General features: G+C 36.9%; 1 protein-coding gene across 1 annotated transcript in view; it reads left to right on the top strand.

The window, feature by feature from the left end:
* The window catches only part of LOC101898435 (stAR-related lipid transfer protein 13), a 399,946-nt gene that overhangs the window by 202,852 nt on the left and 175,443 nt on the right, over positions 1-21,651 (top strand). Inside the window, exon 5 of the mRNA XM_059127991.1 lies at positions 13,907-15,819. Within this exon, the coding sequence (XP_058983974.1) occupies positions 13,932-15,819 (1,888 nt within the window). The 5' untranslated portion in view covers positions 13,907-13,931. The remainder of the gene's footprint in view (positions 1-13,906; positions 15,820-21,651) is intronic.

Consider the following 21,651-nt stretch of genomic DNA (forward strand, 5'->3'; position numbering starts at 1 on the left):
TTCCAAAACCATATATTGTTCTCAACTACAGACACCAACAATGACATCCATATCAAATTTCAGGATTTCAGCCTATGTCTTGACACATTACAAAATTTAGTACTTTTCTTACAATTATAGTACATATTTCTAAAACCCCCAGCAAATCTCAGTTCCACAAACCAACAAAGACCTCGTTAGACTCCACTCCAGTATTTAAATGTGAATAAATCTTTTGTGGCCCGGCCATCGCTCGTTACCCTAATACTGGTAGCGTAGCTCGACGTCAAGGAAGTGGATGGAAGAAAACTACAACATCAGCAGAAATGGTTCAGAAAGTAAAGAAGCGACTTGATCGAACGAAACCCGCAGTGACCGATAACTGAACCGTGAGCTGAACATATCGAAATATTCCATTCGGCAAATATTGAAAAATGAGCTCGGGGTAAAGCCATCGGAATTCCAAAAAGTGCAAGAACTTACACCGCAACAGAAAGAAAATAGTCTAAAAAAAGGGTTAAAGAGTTGCTTCGTTGGCCGAAAGTGGTGAACTTCCGAATTCGGGTTTCTCCGATGAGAAACCCTTCGTTGTCCAGCAGTTTGTAAACAAACAAAATGATTGTGTTTACTTGCCAAAGAGGTCAGTTGAAAATGTGCACCTTCGGTTGGCCACCAGAACTCAAGCGCCGGCTATAGTGATGGTGTGGGCCGCCATAACAGCCGATGGTCTCTCTCCGATCGTATTAATCGACTGTGGCATCAGAGTAAATGCTGAATATTATCGCGAAAATATTCTGAAGGGTATATTAAAGCATTGAGCACGCAAACAACCAACAGGATTCAGCACCATCGCACTCAGCACGCGCCACCCATGAATGGTTACAAATTGAGGTTCCTCGCTTCATTTTCGACGCACAATGGCCACCAAAATCTCCGAATACCAGTCTGTTGGACTATTGTGTCTGGAGTATTTTGGAAAGCAAGGTTAGCACTAAGAAACACCAAAGTGTCGATCAACTCAAGCAAACGCTTCGCCGGGAATGGGCCAAAATACCGCAGAGCAATATTCGGACAGCGTGTGACGGTTTCATTAGCCGTTTGAAGACAATAATTCGTGCCAAAGGCGACCAATTCGAACAAATCTAAACATATTCTAAAAGTTGATGCTATTTCCGACATATTTTGCTTTCATTCAATAACATTTAGAAAAAAATGTAAAAAATTTGGAGTTGGACTTTGTTGCATTGTTTTTTATCTCACCCTGTCACCCTCAAAAACCATTCCCAAAAATCATCTATTGTTATGCCTCTATTAACGCTGGTTCATCGAAGGATATTCCTAAGAAATTCTCGATTATGTTCCTGATATTCAATAAACGTTTAAAAAAAAATCACGATTTTTATTCCTATAGTAACAACTGTCCCTTGAAATGTATTTAAATAAATTGCCTGTAAAAATTGGCCCGATATTTGTCCCAAAAAACTAGCTTATAAACCCGCAATCCCTCAAAACATATTCTTAAAAAAAATTAACTAAATTTTCTCAAAAATTATTTGAAAATGGTATCAACTACACATCAGATTTTTTTTTTTCAAATAACTGATGTCCCTAAAAAAATCGTGATTTTATAACCCAATTTTCCTCTCAGAATAGCCTTACAATTCGAATTTTAAGCCTCTTATTTTAAGTCTTCTCAAAAAAAAAAAAAATTAACAAAAATTTCTCCAAAATTCTTAAAAAAATTTCTCAACTACAAATCACATCTTTTTCTAAATAACTAATGTTTCCCAAAAAAAATTTAATTTTTTAACCAAATTGTTCTCCCAATATTGCTATATAATTGCACATTTTTATTCTTTCATAGTCCATATAGTCCACGACAGAACTATGGAAAAATATTCTCAATTATGGTACAGAAAGTGGGTAAAAATACTGCAAATATAGACTCTCCATAAAATAATTGAAGAAATATTCTCAAGAGGTTTTTCTAAAGAATCACTGCTTGAAGACCTCAATGAAAAATACTACACGACCTCCAAATCGTTATTCGTTTTAAATCCATACGACTGTAATATTAAAGTATTCGAAAGCCATGTTTTTTTTTTTTTCAAATGAAAAAATAAAAAATATTTCAATTGTTCAATAATGACAGCTAATGATGATGGTAGTAGCGGTGGTGGCATGGCTCATTTCCAATCCTAACCAAGATACGCTTGTCCAACGCTGGACGCCGTTTTACCACTGATAATGTGCTGAATATTAAATACAATTGTTCTGAAAATTTCGTACATATTTTTTTCGCATAGCACAGTGGCACTACTAAATTACCAATGAAATTTATTGAATTTAATTGACATGGTGTCACTGGGCGCTACGTGCATGGAAAGCCAGTCGACGGGCCTACCAAATGGATAGGCAGGCAGTCAGCCAGCTAGCCAGCCAGCCAGACTTAGGCTCGTTCAATCAAGCCATTGTGCTGTGCTGTTGGTGACATGGCGCGTTACATGTAATCGGGGTGTTAAAAGTGTGCTTCGGTGGTGGTGGCAGTGGCTAGTGGCCACAGAGGAAATCGATTTTTTTCCGTCTCCAACATTGTCATTTCACAAAATTAGTCATTCATATTACTAATTTTTGTAAGTGTGTAATTGCATATTTGTAATTCGAAAAAAAAAAACAAAAATATTTTTATGTTGTAAGAAAAAAAGCAAACAAATCACGTAATTTTCCTGATTGTGTTGAGATTTTCAACACGGCCAGCTCTGGCTTAATTAAATAAACATTAAGATATACAGCAATTTTTTGCTTCTAATTATAACTTAGCTCTAATGGCTTTGAGGTAATTATACAATTTTAGAAATATTTTTAATTGTTGTTGCTGTTTTTGTACATTTGTTATTAATTATTCATTTGTTGTTACTTTTTTTTATTTCAAAATGCACACCACGTTCCCTGGAGAAGGTGTTGTATGCTCGTTCGCACACACTCACGATTTGGTCTAGACCTCATAAATTACATGACAGTATAGCCAAATTAAAAAATAATAATAACAACAAAAATAATGACATATACATACATTTTTTAATCTACGTGCCTGGAATTTTTTGCACCCCCACACAATGCACCACAAATGACGACTATGGTTTGGAACGCATTGCAATTAACATATCTTAAATAAGGAAATATCATCTTGGAATTAGTTATCATTTCCAATTTCTAGTTTTCTTTTTTCATTCAAACCTGGCAGAGGTTTTGATGGAAGGAGTAAATTTCTAGAATTTATAATTATTTCAGATTAGAAGACGATCTAATTTTATTTCAGAATTATAGTCCATGGGGTCCTTCCTAGAATTCCCAATTATTTCAGTTATAAACCAGTAAAAAAAAATTAAAGTCGGGCAAAGCCGACTTTATGATACCCTACATCACTTTACATATTTAGTAAAGCTTCACAAACAAATAAAAGTTTTTATGGGGGATTTGAGGGAATTAAATCATACCAACTATGATTACAGGATGAGAAAAAAAAAAACGGCAACAAAGTCAAACGCCATAATTTTTCCATTTTTTTTAATTTCATTGAATGAAAGCAAAAAATGTCGGAAATAGCATCAAATTTTAGAATAAGTTTTGATTTGTTCGAATTGCCATCTTTGACACAAATTATGGCCTTCAAACGGCCAACGAAACCGTCACACGCTGCCCGATTGTTGCTCTGCGGTATTTTGTCCATTTCCGGCGAAGCGCTTGCTCGGTGATCGACACTTTGGTTTTTTTTAGTGCCAACCTTTCTTTCAAAAATACTCCAGACACAATAGGGCAACGGATTGGTATCCGGAAATTTTGGTGGCCATTGTGTGCTGGAAATGAAGCGAGGAACCTCATTTTGTACCCATTCTTGGATGGCGCGTGCTGAGTGGGATGGCGTTGAGTCCTGTTGGAATGTCCAAGGTCTGCGCCAAAAATGTTTGCGTGGCCAAGGCTTTAAAACACCTTCAATATTTTCGCGATAATATTCGGCATTTATTCTGATGCCACGGTCGATTAATACGAGCGGAGAGCGACCATCGGCTGTTATGACGGCCCACACCATCACCATGGCCGGTGCTTGAGTTCTGGTGGCCAACCGAAGGTGCACATTTTCAGCTGACCTCTTTGGCAAGTAAACACGATCATATTGTTTGTTTACAAACTGCTGGACAACGAAAGTTTTCTCATCGGAAAAACGCAAATTCGGCAGTTCACCACTTTCGTCCAAGCGAAGCAACTCTTTAGCTCTTTTGAGTCTATTTTCTTTCTGTAGCGGTGTAAATTCTTGCTCTTTTATAATTTCAATGGCTTTACCCCGAGCTCATTTTTCAATATTTGCCGAATGGAATGTTGCGATATGTTCAGCTCTCGAGCCATTTTGCGGCCACTGCGATGCGGATTTCGTTTAAGTCGCTTCTTTACTTTTCGAACCATTTCTGCTGATGTTGCTGTTTTCTTCCGTCCACTTTTTTGACATCGGGCTACACTACCGATGGTACGAGACACAAAAGATTTATTCACATTAAAATGCTGAAGTGCTCTAACGATAGCCACTTTTGGTTTTGGTTTTCCAGCCAAATATAAAGAAATCACACTATCACGCTTGAATTCCATCACGAATAACTTTTTTCTGGAAAATTCTCACCAAAATGTTTTTTTACGCTTGTAAATAATATAATGAGCTGTCATTGGAATAATTTTAACAGCTGTCGGACGAGTGGCTTAGAAATTACAGCAGTCATGGTTGCAGTTTTTTTCATCTCACCCTGTATTAAAGCAATACTCTTAAATTATTATTTTAATTAAATTTACAGTCGTTTATATATTTCAGCTCATTTTTCAAATAACAAAACTTTTCCATTTTCTATCTTTCCAATTTTTTTTTTACATTCATGGCCACCTTTTCTCTGTGCCAGCAAACAATGTTGCAGGTTGCGAAACTGTTTCTTCCTTTTAATTTTTTTATTTTTATTTTTTTTTTTGTCATTTATTTTAATTTTTTTTTCCAAACTCAATCCCCATCCAATTTGCCGGGGTTTCGTTTTATTTTTCTATTAACACTTATTTCTCTTCTTCTCCGTTTGCTTAGAAGACAAATTGCGACATAATGTTCAAATTGCCAAATTTTCCCATTTTCTTATTTTCTTCTTTTTTCCCCCATTATTTTTGCCTAGGCTTCCTGTCGTGAGCAACAACTAAATTTCACAAAATATTGAAACATTGAACAAATAATAAAAATTATAGTAATTTTTAACCTTCGCACACTTGGGCGACCATAAATCTAGTGGATAGCAGGCAGAATAAGGAAAATTAAATGATATTTACATGGTCAATAAAATAAAATGTTCAACATTTATCAATAAATGAAATTGAGATTTTTTTGTTGGTGGCATCAAGGAATAATGGAAACAAAAAAAAGGACACTGTGAAAAATTTAGGAAAGATTCAAAGAATAAAGATAAGAAAGTTTCAATTGATTATTAAAACAAGGACATGTAGTACCAAATAAATTGTAATTTTTGAAAATTTTGAATCGAAATTTACTCTGAATTACGTGCGATATACCTTTATCCAAAGAAATCCAAAATCGGTAACCAGAACTGTAAAGAGTAGTTTTTGCTGGGTGGTGCTTCTATTCGTCCATATCTCAGAATTTCAGATCTATCCTAAGACATTGAGTCTAAATTTATTAAAATGCGTACAGTTTTAGTATGCATGTTTACAACCACCTCCTTCTTTTCACCCTATATACCAACAGTGACCTCGATACCAAATTTAATAATTCCATCTCTATACCAACACCCAACGCCACATTATGTGACATTTTGTAATTTTCAAGATTTCAGCTCTATCCCTTCACCCAATACCCAATTTAGTACTTCTCGTAAAATTATAGTAAACATTTCCAAAACCACCGCCATATCTCAATTCCAGATACCAACAAAAACCTCAATATCAAATTTGAGGATTCAAGCCCTATCCCTTTACTAAATACCAAATTTAGCACTATTTAGTACATTTCGCACAATTGTAGTACATATTTGCAAAACCATATCGTGCCTTTATTACACATAACAACAACGAACCCAGTATCAAATTTCAAGATTCCAGCTCTATCCCTTAACCCATTACCCAATTTAGTAATATTAAGTACTTTTCGTACAAATCCAATACACATTCCCAAATCCACCACCATATCTCAATTCCAGATACCAACAGACGAGGAGTCAAATCAATCAATTTTAGGATTCCAGACCTAACCCTCCACCTTATACCAAATTTATTACATTCAGTAGCACCGCCAAATCTCAAAAACATACACCATCTGTAATATAAATGTCAAACTTTAGATTTCTATCTCTATCCCTTCGCCCAGGACCAAATTTGGTGCTATTTAGTACTTTTCGTACGATTATAGTATATATTTCCGAAACAAATTCCATATTGTAAGGCTACACATGAACAGCGACTTTAATACAAAATTCCAAATTGCAAGCAATATATGTTTACCACATACCAAAGTGTACCAAATATTGTACTATTTAGTACTTTTAGTAATATTTAGTCCCTATCACAAACCTAGTACCAACAGAGACCCAAATATAAAATTTAAAATTTTTCTTTTTTTCCCAAACTCTACCAAGTTTAGCACCATTTAGTACAGTTCGCACACTTAGTACACATTTTCAGAACTACCTGCGTATTTCAAACTTTGTCATACAAATTTTTATCCATATCCGTTTTCACAAAACAAATGGTGCCATTTTAAAAGTTCAGTACCATTTCAGAAATTTTTGTAAACTTTAAGATCGATTTCTCCTGCCCTGCACTCCATCAGTGACTCTCTTTCCAAATTTCAGATTTCTAACTCATTCCGTTTGTCCAATACAAAGTATATAATTTTTAGTACATTTAAGTACTATTCGTACACTTTTTGTACGAGTTTCCAAAAACCCAGCCTTATCCAATGCCTACGCACCAAGACTTATCCTTGTGCGAGATTTCAAGATTTTTGCTTCGGCCGTTTCGTCTGGCGGTTGATTCTTGTTCGATCTGTCAGTCAGACGTGTGAAGGAGTCTTCTCTCTGCAGAAGTCCACGGAAAACGCCTTTATTGTAGACGGTCCAATTGATTTATTCCAAAAATGTGTCTACTATTTTCGAAGGCATCAAAGATCTGACTAAAGAAGACTTCAAGAGACCTTAAACGAAAGAAGGCTTCCTAAAAGGAGGTCTCCAAGATCCTAATCGAAAGAAGACCTCCCAAAAATGAAGATCTCTTAAAAGAGGTCTCCAAACGGCCATTCTGTTGCAGACCTAAGCGGTCTAGTCTAGAAGACCTCAAAAGTGCTTTGGAAATAGATATCACTGGACCAAAATATCAAAAAAGGAAGTAAGGATGTAATATAACCATAGAAAATCTCAATGGCTCATCTTTCTGTATAAACTAACTCCAGGGGTCTTCTGTCTCAAAAAAATCTGGAGAGAGAGAAAATATTAAAAGATATATTTTTTTGATAAACCATATCAAAGGCAGCCTATGGTACCTCTTTTTCTTTCAGCAACTCATTGCCTACTATTTGCAAAGGCATCAAAGGTTTGATTAAAGAAGGCCTATAAAGACCCTAATCGAATGATGACTTCGAAAAAGGAAAGTCCCTAGAAAGTGGTCTCAAAAGGCGGCCATTCTATTAGAGACCAATAAAGAGGTCTAGAAGACCCTAAAATGGCTTTGGAAATAGATTTCAGTCGACAAAAACATATCAAAAGTGATTTTGTGTCTGTAGGAGAACAAGAGGTATTCTGTCCATAGAAAGTCTTAATAAGTCATCTTTCTCTAAAAAAGTACCTCAAGAGGTATGAAACAAACATTTGGAGAGAGAAGGCATAAACGAGATCTGCTTTTGACAAATGATATCCAATTAAGCCAATAAAAGCTTTTTTCTATCAGAAATGAACATTTTTACTCTAAAGGATGCTCTATTCCTTCATCCAAAAAAAATTCTTTCGACCATAAAAAAAATTTAAATTCTTAAATTCTTAAAAAATTTAAATTCGATGCTGTCCTCTCAAGAATTTTGGCAAATAATATGGCTTTATTTATCAAACTGAATTTGGTCGATTTTTTTTTGCAGTTTCCCACCTCTTCTTTAAATAAAACAATTAAGTTATGATTGTCATTTCCCTAAAATATGTTTGGCGCCCAACGTGGGGCCCTCCATTTTTTGGTTTTCGAAATTACTGATTAGCTTAATGTTGTTAGTAACCACATTTGTTAAGTGTATTTTTCAATAACCTCACGCAATATTTGTTCCAAAGTGGGCCTTAATCCTTTCTACAGCACACTGCACATGTATCACTGAATGCAAAAAAAAAAAAAAAAAGAAAATCACTGGAAAATGTGGCGAAATGAAAACGATGTTATTGACCAATAATAACAAGCCTTAGATATTCCTCTGGTCGTGGAACTATTTTGCAGGATGGCTGGCTGCCGACTTCTATTTTGGCATTAACACTGGCGTTAGAAACGTATAGCGTAAGTTAGTAAAAGCGTGTTGAAACAAGTAAATGCCACCACCAGCCAACTAACCGCCAAGGCAAAACAAAAAATTCCAACTTCTTTTTTGCCTTCTTCATATGGCGAATTAATTTTCCTGCTGGCTAAAAACATATTAATCACTCAGACAATACATATTTGCCGCCGCAGCCGATGCTGTTGCTGCTCGTGTCCAAATCAACCAAGCGAATATTGAAATTGAACAAAAATTCAGCAGCAGTAACACTTCTGCTGTGATCAAAAAGACTTTGTTTTTTTTGTATTTTGGAGGTATTAACTTTGTGGCACAGTTTGTGGCTGGAAGCTGTTGTTTTGTATGTATTATTTCCCTGCCACTGAGATTTTCTTGCAGCAGCACCGAGTAGCCTCATTGGCGTCGACTTTGTATTACCGGATGCCGCCAACATAACCTCTTGCTGTCCGGTAACAAAAAAAGGCATGAAAAAAACCGATTGGAAAATCTGACAAAAAACACAAAGCTACCTGTTGCCATAATGCCCTCGAGGCATTAAATCGTTAATATTGCATCTTTTGGTCTAGTTGTTGTGGCGGTTGGTGTTGCATGTGGTTGCTGCTGTTGCGGAAGATCAAATTGTAAATAGGATTTTTCTTATAGAGAGGTGAACTCCAACGTCCATTGTTAGCCGTTGCCTGCCAATATATCTTTTCTTCTGGTGTTATTTTATTTTTTGCTTCGGCATCCAAAGTTGTGGTCAGTTTTTGATTGGATTAAATGTGTTGTTTTTTTTTTCTTTTCTATTTAATTATCTTTTGTGTGAATGTGAGATTTTTCTTTTATTGATCGGCAGATACATTGTTGCGCGGATGCCAATAAATTGTAGGGTTTGCAGTGCAGAGATTTATGGCATATGGATTTATTTTGCCTAATATATTCGATATACAGGGGGAGATAAAAAAAAACTGCAATCAACTTTAAACTGCTGCCATTCCTAAGCCACTCGTCCGACAGCTGTTAAAATTATTCCAGTGGCAGCTCATTATATTTTTTACAAGCGTGCAAAAGCATTTTGGTGAGAATTTTCCAGAAAAAAAGTTATTCGTGATGGAATTTAAGCGTGATAGTGTGATTTCTCTTTATTTGGACGGAAAACCACAAGCGGTTATCGTTAGAGAACTCCAGCATTTAAATGTGAATAAATAAATCTTTTGTGTCTCGTACCATCGCTCGTTACCGTGATACTGGTAGCGTAGCCCGACGTCAAGGTAGTGGACGTAAGAAAATAGCAACATCAGCAGATATGGTTGGAAAAGCAAAGAAGCGACTTGATCGAAGCCTGAATCGCAGTGGCCGAAAAATGGCCCGTGAGCTCAACTTATCGCAATATTTCATTCGGCAAATATTGAAAAATTAGCTCGGGGTAAAGCCATTGGAATTCCAAAAAGTGCAAGAACTTACACCGCAACAGAGAGAAAATAGACACAAAAGAGCCATCGAGTTGCTTCGCTTTGCCGAAAGTGGTGAACTGCCAAATTTGGTTTTCTCCGATGAGAAAAGATTCGTTATCCAGCAGTTTGGAAACAAACAAAATGATCGTGGTCAGCTGAAAATGTGCACCTTCGGTGGGCCACTAGAACTCAAGCACCGGCCATGGTGATGGTGTGGGCCGCCATAACAGCCGATGATCGCTCTCCGCTCGTATTAATCGACCGCGGCATCAGAATAAATTCAGAATATTATCGCGAAAATATTCTGGAGGGTGTATTAATGTCTTGAACAAAATATTCTGGAGGGTGTATTAAAGCCTTGAACACTTGGGCACATTTTGGCCCCAGACCTTGGACATTCTCAGGACTCAGCACCATCGCACTCAATACGCGGCACCCAAGAATTGTAATAAGATGAGGTTCCTCGCTTCATTTCCAGTGCACAGTGGCCACCAAAATCCCCGGATACCAATCCGTTGGACTATTGTGTCTGAAGTATTTTGGAAAGCAAGGTTGGCACTAAAAAATACCAAAGTTTCGATCACCTCAAGCAAGCGCTTCGCCGGGAATGGGCCAAAATACCACAGATCAACATTCGGGCAGCGTGTGACGGTTTAAAAGGTGACCAATTCGAACAAATCTAAACTTATTCTAAAATTTGAAGCTATTTTCGAAATTTTTTGCTTTCATTCAATAAAACTTAAAAAAAAAATTATAAATTATCGCGCTTGTCTCTATTGCATTTGGTATCTCACCCTCAATTCGTATAGGGTGTTTTTCAAAAAAAAAAAAAAAAAAAAAAAAAAAAAAAAAAATGGCGCCCAATGCGGGGCTTACCATACGTTTGCAAAGCATTCATGTTGAACAGTAAATTATGGCGTCCAATGTGGGACTCAACATTGTTTACCTCTTTTAGGCGTTTTTTATTTTGGTTTTATTTGAGTTTATTAAATAAATAGTTGTATGGCGCCCGACGCAGGGCTTACTACACATTTGCAAAAAATATTTTTCAATTGTGTTATTATTTTTGGACATTTTATTATGCATGATGGTAATCCGTAGTACCTACTTTTTTATACTTTATTTTTTTCGGGTCATAATCAGTGATCAGATTGCTTCTAATGTTTTGTACATTTTGTTAAGGAGGCGGACGTTGGGCATGATATACATTTGCAATAAGTGTTTTTCAATTCGGGCATTTTTCCTGCATAATGATATATGTATTCTGTAGTACCTATGGCGCCCAATGCGGGGTCATTAAGTCCGTTTTTTTTTTTTTTTTTTTCAAAATGTATTTTATTCGGACCATAATCATGGCTAAAAACCGTAAAATGACAGATGAAAAAAAATTCCTTGTGTATTGCAATTATCATCCCCCCCTATATTTGCCACCATCCTTAAACCACATTGATTTAATCAAAATACCTTTTGTGAGGTGTTTTTTGTTGTCTCCTTCACTTCACTTTTCTTCATAGAAAAGAAAGTGATTCATATAACAATTTTTCCGCATTTAATGTAGCCTAAAGGCAATGTAAGTGTGTGTGTGATATGAATGTCGTAAGAAAGTCTTGGCTTGTACAAAAACCGCATAGTTGAATGCCTTCTTAGAGTCCATAATTAAAAAGCCAATCGAAACCAAAAAAAAAAAAATAAAGATTAAAAAAATAAAGATAAAATTAAACGCCTCCTTTTTTTATACACATTGCTTGTGTTCAATCAAAAGATTGCATATAGAGGCCGTTGGAGACATATTTGTGTGTGACTGTGTGTGTTTGATAATCGTTTTGTCGTCTATTAATGTTGCTAGTTAATGGTATGTCACACTTTCAATTTAACTAAATGAATGGTCAGGCGAACTGTGAGCGTGTGACTGACTGTGAGTGACTGCTTGCTTGACAAGACTGGCTGACTGGTGCTGACATGACATCCAGATGGCGTTACAAGAAATCTACATTTGTATGTGAGTGTATGTGTACATGGCCATTTGAAGGCATGCGCAGTAAATGCCTAAAAAGCACTTCCATCACCAACACATCATCGTTGGCACTCATCACAACTTGTATTTTTAGTAAGGACAACTTAGTTTTATGGCATTTTATGCGGCGCTTTTTGTTTTTCTTCCTCTTCATCGTAGCTATTTGCTTTTCAATTTGTTTGTCGGAGATTTAATTTTTATAGCAAAAGCTTGAGTATCGAAAGTATTTTGTATGAAATAGCAATTATGGCTCTGTGGGAAAATTTATGAGGGTTTGTTTTTTTCCTCTAGAAATGTATCCGCATTTTTGGGCGGTACTGTGGTGAGAAACAGTGGATTGGGATACAGAAATGGCGCCCAACGTGGAAACAACATAGAGTTTATTTTATTTTATTTTATTTTAATTTTAAAAAATACTCTTCTGTCTTCTAATACAGAAGACCTTTTGGTGTCTTTCATAGTAGCAGACCTTTGGGTATTCTGGAAAGGAAGATTTTATTATCTTCTTAAGTGGTCTTCTAGACTAAAATATTATCTGATCTCAAGAAAAATATCTATTGACTTCATCGAATAGAAAATCTGCTTGCTTCCTCGAATACAAGACCTACTGGCCTCCTCGAATAGAAGACCCGCTGGTCTCTTCGAATGGAAGACTTTCTGGTCTTCTATACTAAAATACCTTTTGGTATCCTATAGTAGAATACCTTCTGGTATCCTATACCAGAAGGCTTTATTGTCTTCCATCGTAGAAGACCTTCTGGTCTTTTATAGTAGAAGACCTTCTGGTCCTCAATAGTGGAAGAACTTCTAGTCCTCTATAGTAGAAGACCTTCTGGTCTTCTGTACTAGAAGACCTTCTGGTCTTCTATAATAGAAGACTTTCTGGTCTTCTATAATGGATGACCTTCTGGTCTTCTATAATGGATGACCTTCTGGTCTTCTATAGTATAAGGCCTTCTGGTCTTCTATAGTAGAAGGCCTTCTGGTCTTCTATAGGAGAAGGCCTTCTGGTCTTCTATAGTAGAAGGCCTTCTGGTCTTCTATAGTAGAAGGCCTTCTGGTCTTCTATACTAGAAGACCTTCTGGTCTAACATAATAAAAGACCTTCCGGTGTTCTATAATAGAAGACCTTCTGGTCTTCTACAATATAATACCTTCTGGTCTCCTATAGTAGAAGACCTAATGACCTTATATTTATAGTAGAAGGTCTTCCGGTCTTTTATAGTAGAAGACCTTCTGGTCTTCTATAGTAGAAGACCTTCTGGTCTTCTATAGTAGAAGACCTTTTGATATTCCATAGTAGAAGACCTTCTGATATTCTATAGTAGAAGACCTTCTGATATTCTATAGTAGAAGACCTTCTGATCTTGTATACTATAAAACCTTTTGGACTTCTATACTGGAAGACCTTTTGGTCTTCTATAGTAGAGGCCCTTCTGGTCTTCTATACTAGAAGACCTTCTGGTCTTCTATACTAACAGACCTTCTGGTCTTCTATACTGGAAGACCTTGTGATCTTCCATATTGGAAGACCCGTTGGTCTTCTTCACTTCACCATCTCGTCCCTCGTATTGTTCCATTTGAAGATCTTTAATGCCAATTCCATTTTTGTTTTTGTTTCTGGTAATCAAAGATGATCCCATTTTTTTGTGATTAATCTGTCTGTTCCAAAAAACCACCAGCAATGTGAAAGTGAGAATGCAACATTTCCTCCATTCATATTTTTGACATTTCTTCATTAATCTTATCCCGGTTTTGCTGATGTTTTTTATTTTATTCTTCTTTGCTTCGATTCTAATCTTTTGACATTGTTTCAATTTGCCTTGGCAAACATTAATTATTTTTATTTTTTTGCTGGTATCTTATCTGGATTTTCTATTTTTTGATTTGTTTTTTTTTTTTTTTGTTTCTGCCATATTTCAGAATCATACTCCATGGCTATACGACAATGTCCAATGCTCGTGAATTGGCACTGTTAGAGAAATGGACGTCGTCAACGGATGGTGCTACAATATTACCGGCCCTCTCCTCACCCACCTCACCTAAAGCCACGAAATTTTGCTGTTGCCCCAATCGTCGCCGCTACAATTTGAAACAGCCCAAGCTGACAACAACACTGCATGTGCGCAATATTTTTGTTGACAACGATTTCAATTTCATTGATGCCGCCAACGAAAACGAAGACGGCAAAAACAACGAAGACGACGACGAAGATAACAACGAATTAGACGATCCCGGTTACGAAGAACTTATATCTTTTGATAGTAAAAATTATAAACGAGCTGAAAGTTGGCCAAGTGCCAAGAAATCCAAACGCTATGACAACAACAAGAAAGCCATTTTAACTGTTATTGATGTGCCCAAGGAGAATCGTAGAAATCAAGTGACAGCCTCAAAATCCACCACCAATGATTATGATGATATTGTAGAGATAGCCCCCAGCAATACTCCTGCCAAGAACAGTAGCTGCGGCGAAAGCTTTGAAAAAGTTAACATAGAGAAGGAAAAAGCATGGCGGCATGACAAAAGCTGTCATAACAATCGAAATAATTGTCTAACGACCAAGAACGAAGAACAGCAGCAACAACAACAACAAGACGAACGAAAATCCAACGACGTTTATAGAAGCAGATGTTCAAACCCAACACAAGAGGAAGCGAGCTTTATAGTCCACAACCAGAACCAGCTGAACATTAACCATAAAGAACAGCAGCAGCAGCCTCAAGGGAATCAGGCAAATCAACGACCAACAGAGAAACTGCAGCAATTGTCGTGTGTCGGCCAGCCTTTAAGTGGCGATGAAGAGGACAGCAGTAATGCTGCCAACACCATTAAGTGTAAGGAGACACGGCATGCTGAGAATCTGCCAAGCGATACGCTTACAAACCTAAATACAGCAAATGAACAAAAAACAAAAACCACAACAACAACAACAACAACAATTGCCGTAACAGCAACAAAAACATCACCAACAATCCAAAGACTTAGTGAATTAAGTGAATTTAAACCTAGTTTAAGTAAGAAAGAGAACCTTAGCAATACAACAACAATCACAACGCAACACCAACCCCAATCCCAACAACAACAACATCATTGCAATAATTGTCAATTTTGTTTTAATGAAAGCTGTCGCAACTTTTCACAACTACAACAGAGTCTAGAAGACACAAACATTCGAGCTAATCAAAAAATGACAATAACACAGGCCGCAGCAACAACAACAACACCACCACCTCCGACAACAACAACTACAAATGTTTGCAATGATTTTCAACGCAATATGGTTGTCCCGCCGGAAAACTGTAGTCCATTGCCAGCAAAAGCAACAACACCAACCTCCAGAACCCTAATGCCACCAACTTCGTTAAGGCTGGCAACTACCACGGCCTCAGCAACAACTTCCACCACTTGCCTACCCACCTCACCCCTAACACGTTCCAACAACAACACTCCTTCATCACCTCTAACAACAACTGTGATTAAAACAACAATGGTTAAGCGTAGTCCAGCTAATGAGACGACAACTACAATGGCGGCAACAATGCCCTCGCCCACCTCCCCCTCCAGCAATGCCTTGATAACATTGGAAAAATCTTTGGCCTTTACAACATCAGCGCCAACGAGAAACTCCTCGAAACACCAACATGATTCGGAGGCGGCGGCGGCGGTGGTGGTGGCCTCTAAAGAGAATAAACCTGCCAACAACAACAACAAGTGTTTTACTCCGACAATAACTCCCTCTGTGAACAACAATACCACCTCCCCCGCCACCCATAACAATAGTAGTACACCTTTAAGTGTTAAGGAACGCATTGCTGCCTTAGTAGCTGGAAATGGTAAGTTGGCCATACTTAGTTCTTCTAAGTCTTAGGAGATGATTAATGGTTATTTAACTAGTTGTAAGAATTTGCTGTTTTGTTGTTGTTGTAGCATTTTTCTTCTTTTCCGTATGCTGAAACCTTGATTTGGTGTTCAATAGTTAAATTTCAAAGTCAGACTTTAAAAACGAACCAAAAATACAAAGAGTCTAATTTTTAGGGGGAGAGGGGTGGATGACATCTTCCTGATTTTTTCCCATGGAACCGGCCATAACCAACCCTCCACCATTTGGAAGGAACATTTGGAAATTTTTCCCAAAAAAAAAAAAAAAAAAAATCCGAAAACTACCACTTAATTGAAAACCGTTACATGGGGACTATACGAAGACGAAGACGTTTGTCATATGCTGTAGTACACATTCAATTCAATACAAACTTCAAATTCGAAATTTGAAGCAATTTCAGTGAATAATGTCGCTAAATCATAAAAATATGGAATATCGGGAGGTACCGTCATATGGGGGCTATACGAAGACGTGGACCTGTATACGAAATTTTTGCCATAGATTGTAGTACCCATCAAGATCTTCCAATACGAAATTTGAAACGATTCTGGTGAATAATGTTGCTGAAATCATCAAAATACCGACTATCGGAAGATACCGTTATATGAGGGCTATAGGAAAACGTGAACCGACATGGCTCATTTACGAACTTAACCTGCCTACTGGCAAAATAAACATGTGTGCAAAATTGTAGCCTTCTATCTCAATTCGTTCGAAAGATAGCTTGATTACAACAGACAGACAGTCGGACATAGCTAGATCGTCTTAGAATTTTACACTGATCCAGACTATATATACTTTGTAGGGTCCATAATAAATATTTCGAGGAGTTACAAACAGAATGACAAAGCTAATATACCCTTCATGGAATAAGGTAGAGGGTACAAATAAATTAACAACAATCAGTTGTTTGGTTGTGGTTACGGCAATAAACCAAAATGCAATTGGTATCTACGGTTAGGGTTATGGCTATGGCGTTATCAAATCAATTAAACTATATCCCATAAGATTGAGTTGAGCTGAGTTATATGGTTATGGAACTTCTAAGTGCACCATAATGAAGAGATACGTAGCCGAAAAAAAATTCGGCACTTAGAGTCCTCGACTTTGGCCTTAAATAAAAAAGTAAAGATCCTTCTTTAATTTTTTAAAGGATTAAGATTACATATTTGAAGATAGGGAAAGTGGAAAACAAAAATCGATTTTTTCGATTTTTTCCATCTTTCAAAACTTGATTTTGAGATTTTGACTTTTCGAACTAAACCAACTAAAATCGTCCTGCCGCACAGATGACATGAACGATTTTTATCTTTTTTTTTTTTTTTTTTTTTTGGTGGGCATCATAAATAGAACCTTATCGGTAAAAACACGCTAATCGTACAAATAAGATTGTGAAAATAGATATAAAAAAGAAGGCACGTGTATTGCCGCTTCGAAAGTTTACATCGCAAAGTAACCTAAATCGACGAGGGGGCAAGTTCCTCCTCTCCCACACTTTTTCAAATTAAGATTTCTCTGATTGCTTGCGTTTTTGGAAAGATGAAAAAACTGCATCCAACTTCTGACTGCTGTCATTTCTAAGCCACTCCGTCCGACAGCTGTTAAAATTATTTCTGTGACAGCTTATTTTATTGTTTACAAGTCATCAAAAACATTTTGGTGAGAATTTTCCAGAAAAAAAGTTATTCGTGATGGAATTCAAGCGTGATAGTGTGATTTCTTTATATTTGGCTGGAAAACCACAAGTGGCTATCGTTAGAGCACTCCAGCATTTAAATGTGAATAAATCATTTGTGTCTCGTACCATCGCTAGCGTGGCCCGACGTCAAGGAAGTGGACGAAAGAAAACAGCAACATCAGCAGAAATGGTTTGAAAAGTAAAGAAGCGACTTCATCAAACCCACGTCGAAGTGGCCGAAAAATGGCTCGTGAGCTGAACATATCGCAATATTCCAAATATTGAAAAATTAACTCAGGGTAAAGCCATTGAAATTCCGAAAAGTGCAAGAACTTACACCGCAACAGAAAGAAAATTGACTCAAAAGAGCTAAAGAGTTGCTTCGCGATGAGAAAACAGCAGCTTGTAAACAAACAAAATAATCGTGTTTACTTGCCAAAGAGATAAGGTAAAATGTGTACCTTCGGTTGGCCACCAAAACTCAAGCGCCGGACATGGTGATGTTGTGTGCTGCCATAACAGCCGATGGTCGCTCTCCGCTCTTATTAATCGACCGTGGCATCAGAGTTAATGCCGAATATTATCGCGAAAATATTCTGGAGGGTGTATTAAAGCCTTGGGAACGCAAACATTTTGACCACAAACCTTGGACAGTCCAACAGGACTCAGCGCGCGCCACCCAAGAATGGTTAAAAAATGAGGTTCCTCGCTTCATTTCCAGCACACAATGGCCACCAAAATCTCCGGATACCAATCGGTTGGACTATTGTGTTGGGAGTATTTTGGAAAGCAAGGTTGGCACTAAAAAATACAAAAGTGTCGACCGCTTCAAGCAAGCGCTTCGCCGGGAATTAGGCAAAATGCAGCTGAGCAACATTCGGGCAGCGCGTGACGGTTTCATAGGCCGTTTAAAGGCCATAATTCGTGCCAAAGGTGACCAATTCGAACAAATCTAAACTTATTCGAAAATTGTATGCTATTTCCGACATTTTTTGCTTACATTCAATAAATTTTAAAAAATGTAAAAATTATTGATTTTGACTTTGTTGCAGTTTTTTTTATCTCACCCTGTATATAACCCCTTTTTAACATATGTTTCGCAATATTTAGGATAGGCTTTGACATTTGATAGAGATCATTACATTACAGCCAGAATCATTGGAAGATAAAATGGGTCATATCGGTATTCATTTTGGAGTAGTCGCCTTGTAAGGATAACTCCTATTTATAATTTGGGTGACCCCTATAGTTTGAGATAAATTTCAGAATATTTTGTACAGAGCATTAAAATTTGATAGAGATCTTTTTATTACACCTTGAATCATTGGTACGGAAAATGGGTCATATCCACTGTTGTTATTGACGCCTTATAAGGATAACTTTGATTTCCAGTGTCCTGATATAACTTCTCCCAATTCGTCTGTGAAACCTGAAACCTGTTATCCAGACCATATGCACAATTCAATTTGTATTAATACATTGATAATTTTGGTTCTGAACAGATTTAAACGTAAATTTCAATCTATTCTTAGAAAACCTGATCCTCCCTCACATATCAAAATAAATTCACATTTTTACTCTCGTTATGCAACTTAAGAATGCCGCATGTCATATTTCCATTGCATTCCTTCAAATGTCAAATAATTTTCAATTACACAATTTGCAATTCATTTGCTGATCTCTCTCTCTAACTGAACGCCAATTAATAGACCCTTCTTAGGATTTCAATTTGATGTGGCCCAAGTGCGATCCGAGTCATAACAACGCCCCTTATGATCAACAATGATGCGATGCAACCAAGGCAAACCCAACAACAGCCATCACAATTCATTTAAAGGCAATTGTCTGGCCCATCCAAGGACCCATTCCATAAATTCTAATCAGTTTTAATGACATGTAATTTGTACTTGTGTTGTGATTAAACGCAATCACAATACTTGTAGACTCTTTGGTTCTTCGTAGTCGTCTTCAGAGTTTTCTCTTTCCCTCCACACCAAGTGGTGCATGTTCGCTTGTCCTCTGCTGTCCGATTCGGTGCTGTCTGTTTGTCTGTTAGATTGGTCGTATCCTCCAACAAGAACTTTGGCCATTTTCAAGATGTAAATTACTTCTTTGAAGTCAGAACTCCCTTTTTGATCACATGACAATGAAGTGGTTAACAGAAGGCAAGTGGTTTACGTTTTTCCTTCTCCTTTGGCGCACGAACCATAGGGACTGTCTGAAACTTTAATAGAAAATCTTGTTTGTTGGACTAGAATTTTACTTTTGGTTTTGTATGGCAATGCAGTGCTCGCAGGGAATGGCAATCAACTACTTATGAAGGTATTAGCAACCAACCAGCAACACTTTTGCTTGCTCTCCATTTTTTTTTTTTTTTTTTGTTGTGCCTTTAATTTAACCCTACAACTTGCCGATGACCATATGCAAATGTAAGCTTCTTCAACAAATGATCATGGCAATGAGAAGTTGTACTTTTTTCGTCGTTTGCAGCTTTAAATTGTTTGAAGTATTTGCTTTACATTTGTTTGGGCTCGGCATAGGCCACTTGTATTCTACAAAGGATTTTAAAATATTCTCAGATGTTATAAGCCTTATTTACTGCCGGTCATGGTGGTTTAAAGACAGCCCAGCTTAACCCTTGATAATAGAATTGTATTAATTTTATTGTCAAAAAGAAAACCACTGATTCCACTCTTTTCAGAAAAAAATCCTTTAAATGTTTCTTAAGTTATCGCAAATAATTTCAAAATTTGAGTTCATAATTTTCAAATACCGAATGATTTTAATAATTATAGAGCTCAAGTTTCTCTCCCGCGTCTCACTCTTTAGTCGAATTTGAGCGGAAGTACTCATACGTGTTAAAAAAAAATAAGGTTTGCTCTTTTTTTCAATGTCACTCAAATAAGAGCGATATCGTTATTTCGATATTTGCCGAATACTCTTTTAGATTGTTTTTGTTTGTTTTTTTTTTTTTTTTTTTTGTATTTTTTTTATTTCATGAAACCAGAATCCAAAATTAGAGTGCCATATTTACTTTTTATACATTGCAGCCTAAAAGTATGCATTACACACACACACCAGTTTTACTCACTTCGGAAACTGTAAAGACGACCACCAGTGGCGCCCAATGCATGTTGCTGTCTTCAGATGTTTCACTAGAATGGTTGCTACATTTTACAATACTTTTTATATTTTTTGAGGGGTCCTGACCTCAATTCTCATTCCATGAAAATGTGAATTTGGAATATTTACAAGGAACCAGGCCTAGGAAGTGGGAAAATAAAAAGTGGTTGAGAAATGCAAAACATCGTCTGACTTACACAAAGGGAGTAAAAGTCTGGTTTGTTTAGATAGACATCGACGAGCGCTCACAAAAATTAAGTCTCCCTCATTTTGGCGTCATATTTCAAATGGCAATTACACATTGAAATTTACGATTTTAATAGCATACTTATTAGCGCTTTCAAATAGTTTTAAATTATAATGAAACTCCATACCATATCAAGGTTAGTTTACACTTCATGCAAGAGGCATACATAAAGTGACACTTTTTTACATTTAAATTTAGAATTTTTTAGAGTACGCTCCCAACAATTCTTACGTTAATTGTTAATTTAGAGACCTCAAGTTTCGGGATTCCAGCTCAACACTATCTCAACACAACTATCCCTTCAACAAAGACCAAATTTAGTACCGTTTAGTAATTTTCGTAAAATTACAATACCCACTTCCAAAACCACCCCCATATCTCAATTCCAGATACCTTAATATCAAACTTGTGGATTCCAGCCCTATCCCTTCATCAAATTCAATACCATGTAGCAGTTTCCAAAACAGCACCAAATCTCAAATTCGGATACCATAAGTAATCAAAATATCAAATTTCAGAATTTCGCTCTACCCCGAAAAACCACTTTCCAAATACTCCAGACACAATAGTCCAACGAATTGGTATCCGGAGATTTTGGTGGCCATGTTGCACTGGAAATGAAGCGAGAAACTTCATTTTAAAAACATTCTTGGGTGGCACGTGCTGAGTGCGATGGTGATGAGTCCTGTTGGATTGTCCAAGGCCTGCGGCCAAAATGTTTGCATGACCAAGGCTTT

This window comes from Musca domestica, unplaced genomic scaffold, assembly GCF_030504385.1.
Source record: "Musca domestica strain aabys unplaced genomic scaffold, Musca_domestica.polishedcontigs.V.1.1 49, whole genome shotgun sequence".
Taxonomy (NCBI): domain Eukaryota; kingdom Metazoa; phylum Arthropoda; class Insecta; order Diptera; family Muscidae; genus Musca; species Musca domestica.